Here is a 13879-nt window from a genome sequence, read left to right as displayed (position 1 = left end):
TGATGGCTAACAAAACTAGGATTTTGGTCACTTCTAAAATGGAACATTTAAAGAAAGCTGACAAAATATTAATTTTACATGAAGGTAGCAGCTATTTTTATGGGACATTTTCTGAACTACAAAATCTACGGCCGGACTTTAGCTCAAAGCTCATGGGATATGATTCTTTCGACCAGTTTAGTGCAGAAAGAAGAAATTCAATCCTAACTGAGACCTTACGCCGTTTCTCATTAGAAGGAGATGCTACTGTCTCCTGGAATGAAACAAAAAGACAATCCTTTAAACAGACCGGAGAGATTGGAGAAAAAAGGAAAAATTCTATTCTCAATTCAATCAACTCTATAAGAAAATTTTCCGTTGTACAAAAGACTCCATTACAAATGAGTGGCATTGAAGAGGATTCTGATGAGCCTTCGGAGAGAAGGCTGTCCTTAGTTCCAGATTCTGAGCAGGGGGAGGCAATCCTGCCGCGAAGCAATGTGATCAACACTGGCCCCACGTTTCAGGGACGAAGGAGGCAGTCTGTTCTGAATCTGATGACACATTCAGTTAACCAAGGTCAAAGCGTTCACCGAATGACCACAGCATCCACACGAAAAATGTCGATAGCCCCTCCGGCAAATCTGACTGAAATGGATATATATTCAAGACGGTTATCTCAAGAAAGTAGCTTGGAAATAAGTGAAGAAATTAATGAAGAAGATTTAAAGGTATATATAAATTATTTGTTTTTTTTTTCCTTCCACAGAGTATAATTGAATGGAGTGCAATATGTAATATGTAACAAAACTTATACAAACTATGGTATTGGATGGAGTTTAAGATTCAGAAAGTAAAAAATCCATAGATTATGCAAGCAGCTGCAGGATATAAAATAATCAACTATTTACTTTTGCAACGAACATATCTCTTCCCATAAAATGTATTGTAAGCCAAAGCAGGGGCTTAGTGTTGGGTCTTTTCATAGGCCAGTGATAATCATTACTATAAATTAGAAAGCATCTGCTTTTTACTACCTTGAGCCCTCTGTGGGATGAGGTGGAGTATAAATAAATATATAAATAAATATATAAATAAATATATAAATAAATAGTAGCTTCAGTTACAGACCAAGAAATACTTTTGTGTGGAAGTAGCCTATTAAATACATAAGGTATATAAACATCTAGTCTCTTAATTGGACTAACTCAGATACTGGTTTATATATCGGTCTTTCCTGAATTTAGTTAGTTTGGGCTTTTTTATCTTTCGAATTTGCTTTATGTATTAGGTTTCTGAAAAAGTTACTTTTTAAAGAAGATATGTGAAGCTCAACATATACTAGTACCAATTTTCAGACAGAAAGTCTGTTATATTAAGTTTTAAGACTAAAATGCTTTTTTTAATTCTTAAAACAGGAACCAATATAAAAAGAAGAGAGTTTTTGTTGTTTTTTACTAGAAAACTTAAACACCTTGGATGAAGTGAATCAGGGGTGGAGTTGTAGTGAATTGATATGTTTAAGAGCATAGATCATTTAAGAGTAGTGTAAACTTTGACAAGTCACGAGTCATTTAACTTCTCTAGGCCAAAGTTTCCTCCTTTGTGAAATGATGGAATAGGATAGGTGATCCCCAAAACCATAATTTCAGTATTTCTATAACTTTAAAAAGGTTTCCTAAAGGATAATTCATCTATATGGCTTACTATCAATCGAAATGAGTAGTATCTCAAAACTGAACCTATAAATTTAGTTGTGAAAAATGATCCCCTTGACTAATAAGTTACTATTTATTGATCGCCTCTAGTGCCAGTAAGTATATATTTAGTCACCACAACTACCCTGGAAGGTACGTATCATTATTTCAAATTTATAGGTAAGCAAACTGAAGTTCAGAGAAGTTCAGCAATGTGACCAAATCCAAGCAGCTCCTAACATGTCAGTGGTGGAGCCTGATTCAAATCTAGAACTATCTGACTCCAAAAATTTGTACTCCTAACTATTGCCCTATATTCCGATTGCATAGGACCCTGTCTTTTGATTCTAGTACTTCTTGTATGAATTTTGTTGACTGCGTGAAAAACAAAACTATATTTTCCCTTTGGACTATCTGGAACCTATTTCAAATTTTTGAAATATATTTGCCAAAATACAAAGACTCCTGGGGAATATACCCAGGATTAGAATTATGTAATTTAAGTCATAGCTGGAAAAAGAGAGAATCCTAGGCCACTGAGGAATGCACAAGCATAAATTGGCTTTCAGTCTGTTGGAAGACCTTTGTAGCTAGCAAATTACCAACCTGTACTTGTACATGGACCCCTGAAGAAACAGGTTAAGTAAAGGAGAGTTCTTGGAAACTTCATTTGATGACCATTCATTTGATGAAAAGTGTGACACTGTTAAGCATTTCAATGATAATATCGGCCGGTGTGGTGGTCCCAGCTATTCTACTCAGGACGCTGAAGTGGGAGGATGCCTTGAGCCCAGGAGTTCGGATGTAGCCTGGGCAACACAGGGAGACCTCATCTCTAAAAAAAAACAAGCAAAACACAAAAACAAAAACACTAAACACAAAGAAATGGTAAAATTATCCAACAATAAAACACATTTGTATAATGGCTTTTAGAATTTTGAAAAATTATGGCGTTTCTCATTTTTCAAAAAGCTATCTTGCCCCAGTGGACATTATTCTGGCCATGGAGTGACATGACACATGATATTTATAATGATTTGTATTTGGTAAAGTTTACTTAGCTTCAAGTAATTATTAATACATTCCTTTATTTCCACACATTCAAAATAAAATGACATGGTAGCATGAAACTCTATTGTCTCATGTCATAACCATGATTCTTTTTTACAGGAGTGCTTTTTTGATGATGTGGAGAGCATACCAGCAGTGACTACCTGGAACACATACCTTCGGTACATTACTGTCCACAAGAGCTTAATTTTTGTACTGATTTGGTGCTTAGTTATTTTTCTGGCTGAGGTAAGAATATTCTGTTATACAATATTACTTTGAGTTAATGTTAAAAATAGTTTGGAAGGATGTATACACATAAATAGATGTAAGTGTGTATATGCATATATTGATATACATATGTATGCATGTAATTTTACAATGTATAATGGTAGAATTTGTATAGTTTTAGCATCTAAAAATCAATAATTGGAATCACTGTTGATATTTTATTATTTCATGCGTAGCACATGAAATATGCTTTTATTTTTGTTTCCAGTTGTCTAAAGGGGGCAACTTTTAAAAAATATGAAGAGTGTTTGATAGATTTTAATAATTTTAAGAGATTCAAAAGCTGAAAGTAGAAGGCCTTTATTTAGATTGAAATCAAACACTGAAAATAATTCTGTACTAAATTTAAATTCATTTGACTATAGATATTGAATTATTAAATATGCAAGTTATGACTATTTAAATATTTCCTCACAAAATGAGATAAATATATATCAGTGGCTTAGGAATCATTTCAGATAGACCTTTCAGAGATTCAAGTCACCCATTTGCGTACAGAAATTTTGTTGTCTTCAGTGTTATCATTGTGGTTTCTTTGCCACACTTCTGCTGTCCTTTTCATCACTGAGTTAAAGAAAAGCGAGACTGCAAATAGCACAGTGGGCCACAAGTTCAGTTCCTCATCGGCACGGGGGATTCCCGAAGCTGGGTGGTGGCTGAGGCTTTCCTGTGGATTGGGAGCAGCCACATCCACGCCTACAGGGCCTGGCAGGGACTGTCGCTGGGTGGAGTGGCCAGGAGGCCGAATGGGGAGAGCATTTGTTCTCCAGTTGTCCAAAGGGGGCACTTGTCACTCAGCACCAGCCATTGCCTTGTCATGAAGGAATTGGAATCATTCTTGCCAAATCTTCTTATTTATCAAGATGAGATACAGATCCAGATTTTTCTGTAAATTTTTCTCATTTTAAAATGTGGGTAATTAAGTAAAAATAAATGAACGAACACTCTGCGGGCACAACAAAACACATTTGTGGGTTGGATTCAGCCTGTGAATGATGATTCCAGGTATTTATTCCAGAGGACACCCCAGATATGTCCCAGTATAAAACCTAAATCTAACCTGAAGGCCCATGCTGCCTTCAGGGAAGAAATGACCCAGGCGAAGAACTGCCTGTCCTAAGGAAGTATAAACTGAAACTCAATAACTATACATTTTTCCTATTGTTAGGCTATTTCTAACCTCAATTAAGAAGGCTATATAAAGTATCATCATTCCTCTGTGATCAAGAAATATAGTGTTAAATATCTAAAGTTATGTACCAAAAAGTTGAACAAACTGCTTCAATAGACTATTGGTTTCCATTTGATCTTTGAGTTTTAGTAATATCTGTTATTTGCCCTGCTGCTATAAATTAACAAATCAAATGGAGGCTTGGTGCGAGATGCAGTATATAGCATAGTGTCAACTCTGGAATCAGACTTCTCTGGATGTGAGCTCTAACTCAGTCTTATTAACACTATGAAACTTACAAGTTTGTTAACCTAAGTACCAGCTTCATAGGCATTTTGTGGTTAAAGAGACATTGTGATTACAAAGCACTTAATGTAGGGCTTGGTGCATGGTGAGCAATGCTAATTGCTGTTATTATTAATATCTTTAATGTCACATCATTATTACAAATGATATGACAAATGATATGAGGTGAACGAGTCCATAACAGTGATAGAGTGGAAATTTCAATGATTCCTTTTACATTTTAACAAAAATGTGAGGTTGGGTAATTTGACACTCTTACATGAGTAATAAATATTGAATTGAGATGCATTTCAATTTTCCCTCATTAATCTCTTCCAGTCTTGCCAAATGACCAACATTAATGTACATGAAACCCAGCCTGTGCCTCATTTAATCTCGCCCGGCCCTTTACAATTGTTAATGATTTGAACCTCATTGAAAGATCACGTTACTTGATTGTCTTCAACTTATATAAGAAAAAGGGGTCATATCTGATTGTGGTAGTGATTTCTGTTAATTTATAGGATCTTTGTCTCATGCAGCTCCATAGAGTTGAAGTTTTCTACCTTCCAAAAGGGTATATAATAAATAATTGACTGTTGAGCTGCTATACATGTGTACAGTATTATTGGCTCACTTAAGAGGAAGACAATAGTTCTTTAGGGCAAGAAACTAAATTACAGCAGAGGATGTAAATGCTATATATCTACCCATTATTAGTTGAACTCTCACAAATATTCTAAAAAAATCATCTTTTTAATGGACAAAACAATTGATAATGCCCTTTTCCGGGCAAGAAATAATATAAGTGATGAGGCCTTTTTGGCCAATATCCTGTAGGCCTTGCCAGTTAACTGGCTCTTAAAATTTTGAATAACAAAAACTTGGTAATAGTGGAAAATAGTAATTTTTAAAATTATGTGCACAAATATGCAACTAAACAGTTCATTTTCTGGTGTTCACAATTCTGTTGCCTTCTTGGAATCCAGATTTACTTAGTTTTTCTTTTAGACTAAGCTCCTCTTTCAATACCAGTGTGCCCTTTTCTCATCACCATTAAAGTATCTCGCTGGTACTTCACATTGTGGTACAGGTGCTAACCCAGGATGATGGTTTAGTTCTTTTAAGCCCTGTTTAGAACCTCATACTCATGATCAGAGAACCTAAAGAAAGGTTAAGATTCATTTCTTCCTTGATGAAAGTCATTTATCTATTTTTAGTTTTCATGAGGGTTGTATTTCAATTTAGATTTATGTTTTTATAGAGTAGGTTCAACATGCTTCCCTTTTGCAATATGAAATACTTAGTCATTTTAAAATTTCTTTGAAGTTGCTAAACTGAGAAAATTAGTTTGTCTATTCACTTTGTTAGCATTTACTGTTAGTATGTCATTTTGAAAAAGGAGTCAGTCTGCCTTCATATTTTTGTACCATTTCCCTTCACCCTATAGGGCAGTATCTTCTGTAAGTTCTTGGATATTAGCACCGAGAAAATAGGAATAACATTTCTATGTTAGTTTCTAGTACTCCTGCTTGGCAGTACATCATTGACTAGAGAGAGAAGAAATGCAAATAATAAAATTAGGAGGCAGTTTCCTGGTTCCTTTTAAAATAACCAGAGGGTATTATTGTCAACAGAGTATCCGAAGATCCTGTTTAATGCTTTCATTCTATGATTTTTAAGAATGTTTCAGAGAACTGTTGTATCCTTTTCCTTTATGACTTCCCTTCTGTTTGCTCACGAGAAATCCCTGAGTGGCTTTATATTATTAGTACACTGGAGATGTATATTCCATAATGCCACTGCTGCTATTGACAGATGGTAATCCTTTTAGGACGGCTTTACTTACCATGCATGGGTCTATGTTTTAGGGCATGATTTGACTTGTGAAGCATTGAAATCTGCATATTAAGTATGCTGTTTTCTATGTGATATGGAATGATGTTTAAAACCCTAAGAAAATGGAAAATAAAGATCTTTTTAGTTTTCTCCCTTAATCATCTAGAACTGTTACTCTCCAATAAATTGTGTAAACTTTGTAACCTCAAAACATTTTGGAAACAAAATGCTAGAACTTGCTTACTCAATTGTTTCTATATGCTTCAAATATTTTTCGTAAAGTCATTACATCAAGTCCTTGAAAATGTTTTTGTTTTAGTCAATAAGCCATGGGTTGGTGGTTCAATGTGGATAGAGCCAGGAAATAACTTTGTATTTCAGTGACTAGACCAGTTCTTTAGAAAACTGCTTTGGTTATTGTTCCATTAGTGAATATTAGAAAATATTTATTCCTGAGAATTACATTCAAAGAATGTCGACAATGCAAGCATTATTGACATTTCTTTAATTGGAGCAAAGGGCAATATAATAACGAAAGATGATTATAACCAAATAGTCAAAGAGTGACTCATAACATATACCTTTATCTAGGATCTTTAGTAATTTGATTAGTCTTAAGAAATATAAATGTATAAATACATTTATACTTTAACAAAGATTTTGAAATAGCTAGATTATTGCTTAGTTTGTCATTTTGAGTTTACTTGAATTTCTTTGAATTTCAAGAAAACAAGGATAATTTTTCCCTTTATTGATAAAGTGCATGGAGACTATGCGTATAATGAAGAAAAATAGGAAAGTGAGAATAATGCCATTAGATTTTTTTATCATTATGCTTCTATCTGATATATGAATTTAACTAAACTTAAACAGCTCTTTAAAGTATAGCACTTCCTAATGTAATTTCTTTGTGAATCTAAATATTCCCCATAAGTTTTTTATATAGTACTCTTAAATATTTAAGGTAAATTCAAGTATGAAATAAGCCTTGTAGATATCTTATTCCAAGCGTATTTGTTTCTCCGCTATTTACTTTTATTCTGTGTTCATTTCCAAAATTATTTTACTTGCAATTGCTTGTTTTTTCTATTTCATTTTCTGGTAAAGTCATAAATGGGCTAATTAGATAATTTCAGAGTCATTTCTAATATTACAATCATGATGGCATCAACACAAGATTAAATTTCTCCAAAGGAGAATGGGATGCCAAACTGAAATAGAACAGAGCACAGAAGATTTAAATATTAAAAGGACTATAAAAATCACAGTTAAAATTTTTTTTTTTGTTTAGGTATGGTATAGAATATTTCTCCCTTAGCCAAATATTTCCACCTTGAGAAAGCTCAAAGTCCTAAGTAATTCTAGTACCAGTGATGTCTTTTTTAACATGAATGTACCTTATCTTTGTTCATAAACTGTGAATTTTTATGCTGTTGATACTTATAGTTCATTTTTAAAATATTAATCTTACTTTTTTCAATAATTAATTGTCCTCACAGGTATTAGTCCCTCATAATCATTGAACAACAAATGAAATTATTTATAGCAACTAAATAGACTAGTTATCTGCCAACAGGCTGAGATTAGTCTTTTTGTAAAAGACACAGTTTATTATTTAATACATTTAGCTATAATCTTAGCTCTCCTGAGGTTCAGTGAATAGTTCCTGTTGAATTAAGGAGAGAAATGGCAAAGTATTTACTTCAGTGAAATTTGAATTCCATTGACTTAATATGTTCTCACCACCAACAATGGTGCTTAGTACAATTATTGTAGCCGCTGGACCTAGGAAAGCAAAGCGAAGGAAATAAAATTGTATGTACTTTGATGTTGGTCATGGTGAATTTAGAGGTGGATGTGGGAGGAATAGGTAAAGATGTTAGAAAAAAACCAACTGTGTATTGTCCCATTCCAGGTGGCTGTTTCTTTGGTCCTGTTGTGGCTACTTGGAAAGTGAGTATTCTGTGTTCTATTATGGATTGTTTTGTTTCCACTGATTACTATTAAATATTGTAATATCCACTGTGTTACATTTCACCCTAGTGTTATAGTAGTGGAAAAACAAGTTATTTTGTTTAGGTAGTGCACACGTGCAGTTCCTGCATCTCTTTGTCAATTTCTAAATGATTTAGTTGCGTTCAGTTTCCATGAAATGCAATAAAAACATCTGAAACAACATTATCATTTAGTGTTTTCTGTGAGTGTTTTAATGTAATAAAGATCAATTTTATCTATTTCAATGGTGAGAAAATGAAAACTTAATTTACTTTCTTGCAGCAGTAAGCTTTTGAGATTAAGGGCATAAACTCTGTTAATGTAATATATCGTGTTTCTTTAGACTCAAATTTCATTTCATTTACATGTATTGGAAACTCAGTAGTCAAGTTGGGTTGCCAAATAACAATTTCCTTTTTGTTTTACAGCATCCCTGCTTACAACAAAGGGAATGGTACTACAAGTGCAAATAACAGCTATGCAGTGATTATCACCAGCACCAGCGCCTATTATGTGTTTTACATTTACGTGGGAGTAGCCGATACTTTGCTTGCTCTGGGATTCTTCAGGGGTCTGCCACTCGTGCATACTCTCATCACAGTGTCAAAAATTTTACACCACAAAATGTTACATTCTGTTCTTCGAGCACCCATGTCAACCCTCAACGCATTAAAAGCAGGTACTTGACTAGGTATACAAAATGAAACTGCTGATCCACCATCAGTAGAGCCTGTGGTTTAACAGGTTTTCTAGCAGAGGTGCTGGCTTTTGTACAGAGGCATCTGCCTTCTGTTGAGCCTTCTTATGACTGATATGTACATCCCTCAGATATTATAGGTTATCATATATTGTTGCTCCTGATATTTCCGCATTAGCTAATTAGAGTAGCTCCATTTCTAAGAATATGATGTTGGTGGGACTGAAGCAGCCCAAACAAGCCCTTGTGGCTTAGTTGTACTTCTCTTGTCAAATATCTAGTCTAGCCTCCTTCTAGGCATTTTGTTGCCAATGTGTAGTATTGTTCAAAAGAGGAGGAGATCTGAAGTGATCAAGGAAAATATAAAATTCATCTAAAGTCTTTTTATAGGGTAGAATAATTTAGTTTCGTGTTAACTGTTCAAGGTTACATTGGGGGGGATCCCAAATGTATTTTAAAACTAATTTTGATGCCATTTTATTCAAAGTCACACCAAGTAAGAATAGTGGAGTTACTAAAATATTTTAAAAGTTAGGGTAATGAGATACTTTGAAAGTAATCAATTTCACTGATTCCACATTAGAGAAATTTACATGCGACTCTGAGGTTAATAAGGATTCCCTCAAGGTTTTTTTTTTTTTTTTACAGCAATCTGTTGAGCACTTACTCTGTGAGACACTAAGCCAAGAGCAGGTATATAAAGATGAATAAGGCACAGTTTTTGCCCTTGAGGGGAGGAGGTGGACAGAGAAACAAAATTTGATTATAAAGCAAAGAATAAGTTCCAAGATTGAGATTTTTAGAGTAATTTGTATCTTAAAAAATTTCAAAATAAGAAATACCTATCATTTTTTCCAGGTAATAAATTTATTCTGATGCCCTTATGTGCCACTAAAGTCTTGCCTTATTTGGATATATTCATCACTATCCTCTGTTTTACAGTTTTATTTTTTAAAATATTTTGTAGAGATGGGAGTCTCACTATGCTGTCCAGGCTTGTCTCCAACTCCTGGCCTCAAGTGATCCTCCCACCTCGGCCCCCCAAAGCACTGGGATTACAGATGTAACCACTGCACCTGGCCCATCCTCTGTATTAGATAAGAATTTTAGACATAAGGGGATGTCCAATTAACTTGATCCAGTGATTTCAGTTTTTATGGAAATCTGAGACCCAGAGAAGGCAAGGGATTCGCCTGAGTTTCTGACAGAGTCAGAAATGAGCCGTGAGATCCAGTGGAAAGAATATGAGCGTTGCTTGAGGCCTGGCTTGGCTTCATAAGAGCAGTCATCTTGGGCAAGTGACTCTTCTGAGCTTTGGCCTCCTCCCCTGTAAAGTAGGGAAAAGAATAGTTATCTCAGAGGATCTTTGTAGGAATGAAACAAGGCAATTTACTTGCCTGTTACATAGCCAACGTGAAGTAAATATTAGTTCCCCAGTGTCATTCCCATCTGTAGGGTGTCGCTACCACAGGGGTGCACTGTCATTCCACCTATGTACTTTTCTGAGCTCCTCATTTCCTTAAACCCTGCTCATGGTTGGTTCTGAACCAAACCGTCTCTCGTTGGTGTTTAAATGATCACTGTTCATTTCATTTTTCTACTTTGTTTTACTTGCCAAATTTTCATCCACTTTGTAGGATGATTCCTAAACATCTCTATGTTTTTGTATTCTTCCTTATTTATGTTCCTGTGAACTCAAATAGTGAGATGATCTTATCACATCTGTATGTCCTTTCTCTCCCTTCCCTCCTTTCTGGATTATGCAAGGATTATGCTTTCTTTTCAAAACTGTCTCTATTATTGATTCGTAGTTCATTTATTCTCACTGTTTCCTAGATAGTCTCTGCTATATTTGGCAGCAACCGGTGCTTCCTTGCCATCTATGTGCACTTGTAATCTGTCCCAGGTGTGCCATTCTGCAATTGTACATTGACCTTGATTTTCTCTATTTGTCCGATTTTCCTATGTCACTTTAAAATGATCTTAAGTGACACAGACACATAGTAGGTGCTCAGCAAAGTATGTTGGATGGATAAAAGTGTAAATGTGTATTTTGACAGAACACCACCGTTGAAAATATAATAAACACCACAATGGTTTTTTTCCACCAAAGCAAACTTTCATTTTCTAAACACTATTTATAAATATTATGTGTCAATTTTTTTTCAAGTTTTGATTTAGGAAAACACAAATATGTTTAATTAACTGTGCTAAAGAACATATTATCAATAAATATGTATTAAATGTTTTCCTATATACTAGGCTTTTTGCCTGGGGCTGTGGGTGAAACAAAGCAAATGTGGCATGATCTCATTGACCTCTAGCAATTTACAATACAGAAAAAGAGATAGGACATGTACATAAGTGACTACAATATAAGACATGCATATAGTCATTATAACACAGAGGTGCAAACAAGATGTATTAAGTGTGTCCAGAGGAGGAAGAGATTAATTCCAGCTGGAGCAAACACTAATGCTTCCTTGCATGAGGGACATTTGAGTTGGGCCAGGGAGGAGACATAGGTTTTGACAGGATAGATGAGGGGAAAGGGTTTTCAGGCAGTGGGAACCACATGGGGAAGGCAGGGAGGTAGGAAAGTGCAGGGTGTGTTTAAAGAATAGACGGTTTGGCTGAAACAGGATATTTGCGTAGAGGAAGCTTGTACTAGCTAGGTGGTTTAAGGCCACATTATGGAAGGCATTAAATATTAAACTAGGAATTTTGGACTTTATCCTGAAGTTAGTGGGGGGTAAATGATAAGATTCAATATCACTTTGTACAGAATTATGTTACATTTTATCTAATTGTATGTTTAACTCCTCTCTAGACAATGAATTCCTAAAGGGCAAGGAGCATGGCTTATTCACCCCTGTTATCTCAGTGCCTAGCATTGTTCCTGACACATAGTAGACACTCTCTATATCACTTTTTCATTGAAGCAACAAATTATCAGACTTATAAATGTGAGTCTGGAATTTAGAAGACAGGCTTTAGATTGCTAGTGAAGAAGGTAGAAAGAGAATATGGCAAAGGAGGTCTAGGTAGTGGGCAGGTAGGAATTCTGTAGAGATAATAGTAGGATGAGTACTCATTGCTGACATAATTTATAATAGAGGCTCTATTACAGATGTTAGTTTTTTATTTGAATCTTATGGGAATCTATATTTTATAAAAGTTTGAAAGTAGGAGATAATAAATTGAACACATAGTTACTCAGAATCTTTAGATAGAACTAAAATTTTCTAAATCCTTATTTATCTGATTACATGCTAATTCTTATTTGAGTTCTGGATGCTTCTTTGATCCAAATTTAGTATTAAATATATTGATAAGACTTTTTAAAATTACTGGTTCTTGAGAAATTTATCTTCTTTTATATTACAGGTGGGATTCTTAATAGATTCTCCAAAGATATAGCAATCTTGGATGATCTTCTGCCTCTTACCATATTTGACTTCATCCAGGTTTGTAAAAATAACTATTATTAAGTATCTTTGCATTTTTCATATTTTTTTAATAATCACAGAAAGAAGTAGATGAGTTTTTGTTCATTTTTCCTTTGAAAGTTCAGGTCCTGTCTATTATATAAATTTTGTGAATATCCAACATTTTTAAAATAGGCATAGATTTAGCAAATTTAGTAATCAGTCAGAAACTGTTTATATGCCCCAAACCTGAGGCAATCCCACATTTAAAACATAATAACAAGTATCTACTTGGGAGTGATTTGAGAGGCACAAAAGACCATCTTCCCCCAACTCACTGGCCAAAAGCTATGACATTTGGCATTGGCATCACTATTTGATGGAAACCTACCTACCTCCAAAAGGCCCATGTTAAAATGAAGATGGATTCCCTGGGTGGGTTACACTTGAAACCAGCCTCACCCATGAACACTGTGGCACAGATTAACTAGCCAGTTCCCCCACAGTAAGGACCATAATGAAGGGACAGAAGTAAAGATAGGTTTTTGGATAGGCAAGAGGGGAAAGAAAAATTCAGGGTTATGTGAGAGCTACCCTTGAGTGATGGATGTGAATAGGTCTGTAGGGCAGCCTGGCTGTGAGGTGACTCTCTGGGGTTGGGTGACTGACTGGTGGTGACAGCGGAGAAGGAAAATGGTGGAGGAGGGGATGAAAGTGACCTTCAGGATACGCATTAGGATTCCATGAGTGACAGGACTTAAGGAGTGTTGTGAGTTGATAACTTTGACTGTTGGACCAGGTTTAAACACAGCTTCCTGAGCTTCCTGTCTGGTTCAGGTTGAGCTCCAGAGAGCAAATACCACTGTCTTAATGATCTTTTTGGAGAAACAGTTGAAATGAGTCATTCTCCCCTCATCCTCCTTCCCAATTCCTGCAAGATAATCATACTGTATTTCATAGACCTTACAAAGCAAAATGAGGACTACCACATATGTGTGGATACACAACTAACATTGGCAGGTGCAGAAAAACCAGACTGTCAGTTTGTCCCTTCTGAAATGATTGACACAATCAAATATATTTACTGTTCCAAGTGAACTTTAGCATTTTGGGTTTCCTTCAGTTGTTCTGTTTAAAGATATAATTTAGCAACAGCTGCTGGAATTTTTAAATTCATGCTTTGAGTTCATGCATTCAAAGGAGCATTTCCTATGTCATTCTCTAAATGCTAGACATTTGTTCCTCATTCTAGGAGTTTAAATGACAAGGCCCAAATATAATATTAAATTAGGTAAAAACTGGAACATGGACATCCTGACCTGATTGCAAAAGTATTCGTGAATGTGCCCCTTGATAATTATTTTTCTACTTTTGTGGTCTACTGAGTATCTTCTGAATCAGTTTGAGGCTTACTTCAGAAATCCTCTGGGAGAGTTAATTTTTAAAT

At 35.1% G+C, this 13879-nt stretch overlaps 1 protein-coding gene across 1 annotated transcript in view; it reads left to right on the top strand.

Annotated features, from left to right (window-relative positions):
* CFTR (cystic fibrosis transmembrane conductance regulator (ATP-binding cassette sub-family C, member 7)) overlaps positions 1-13879 on the top strand; it is a 141760-nt gene that overhangs the window by 75592 nt on the left and 52289 nt on the right. The window contains exons 14-18 of the mRNA XM_012652736.1: positions 1-710; positions 2847-2975; positions 8228-8265; positions 8736-8986; positions 12392-12475. Coding sequence (XP_012508190.1) covers positions 1-710; positions 2847-2975; positions 8228-8265; positions 8736-8986; positions 12392-12475 — 1212 coding nt within the window. The remainder of the gene's footprint in view (positions 711-2846; positions 2976-8227; positions 8266-8735; positions 8987-12391; positions 12476-13879) is intronic.

The sequence above is a fragment of the Propithecus coquereli genome, unplaced genomic scaffold (assembly GCF_000956105.1).
Source record: "Propithecus coquereli isolate 6110/MARCELLA unplaced genomic scaffold, Pcoq_1.0 Scaffold4, whole genome shotgun sequence".
NCBI lineage: Eukaryota > Metazoa > Chordata > Mammalia > Primates > Indriidae > Propithecus > Propithecus coquereli.
Note: the sequence above shows the minus strand (reverse complement) of the source record. Positions and strands in the feature narration are given on the sequence as shown.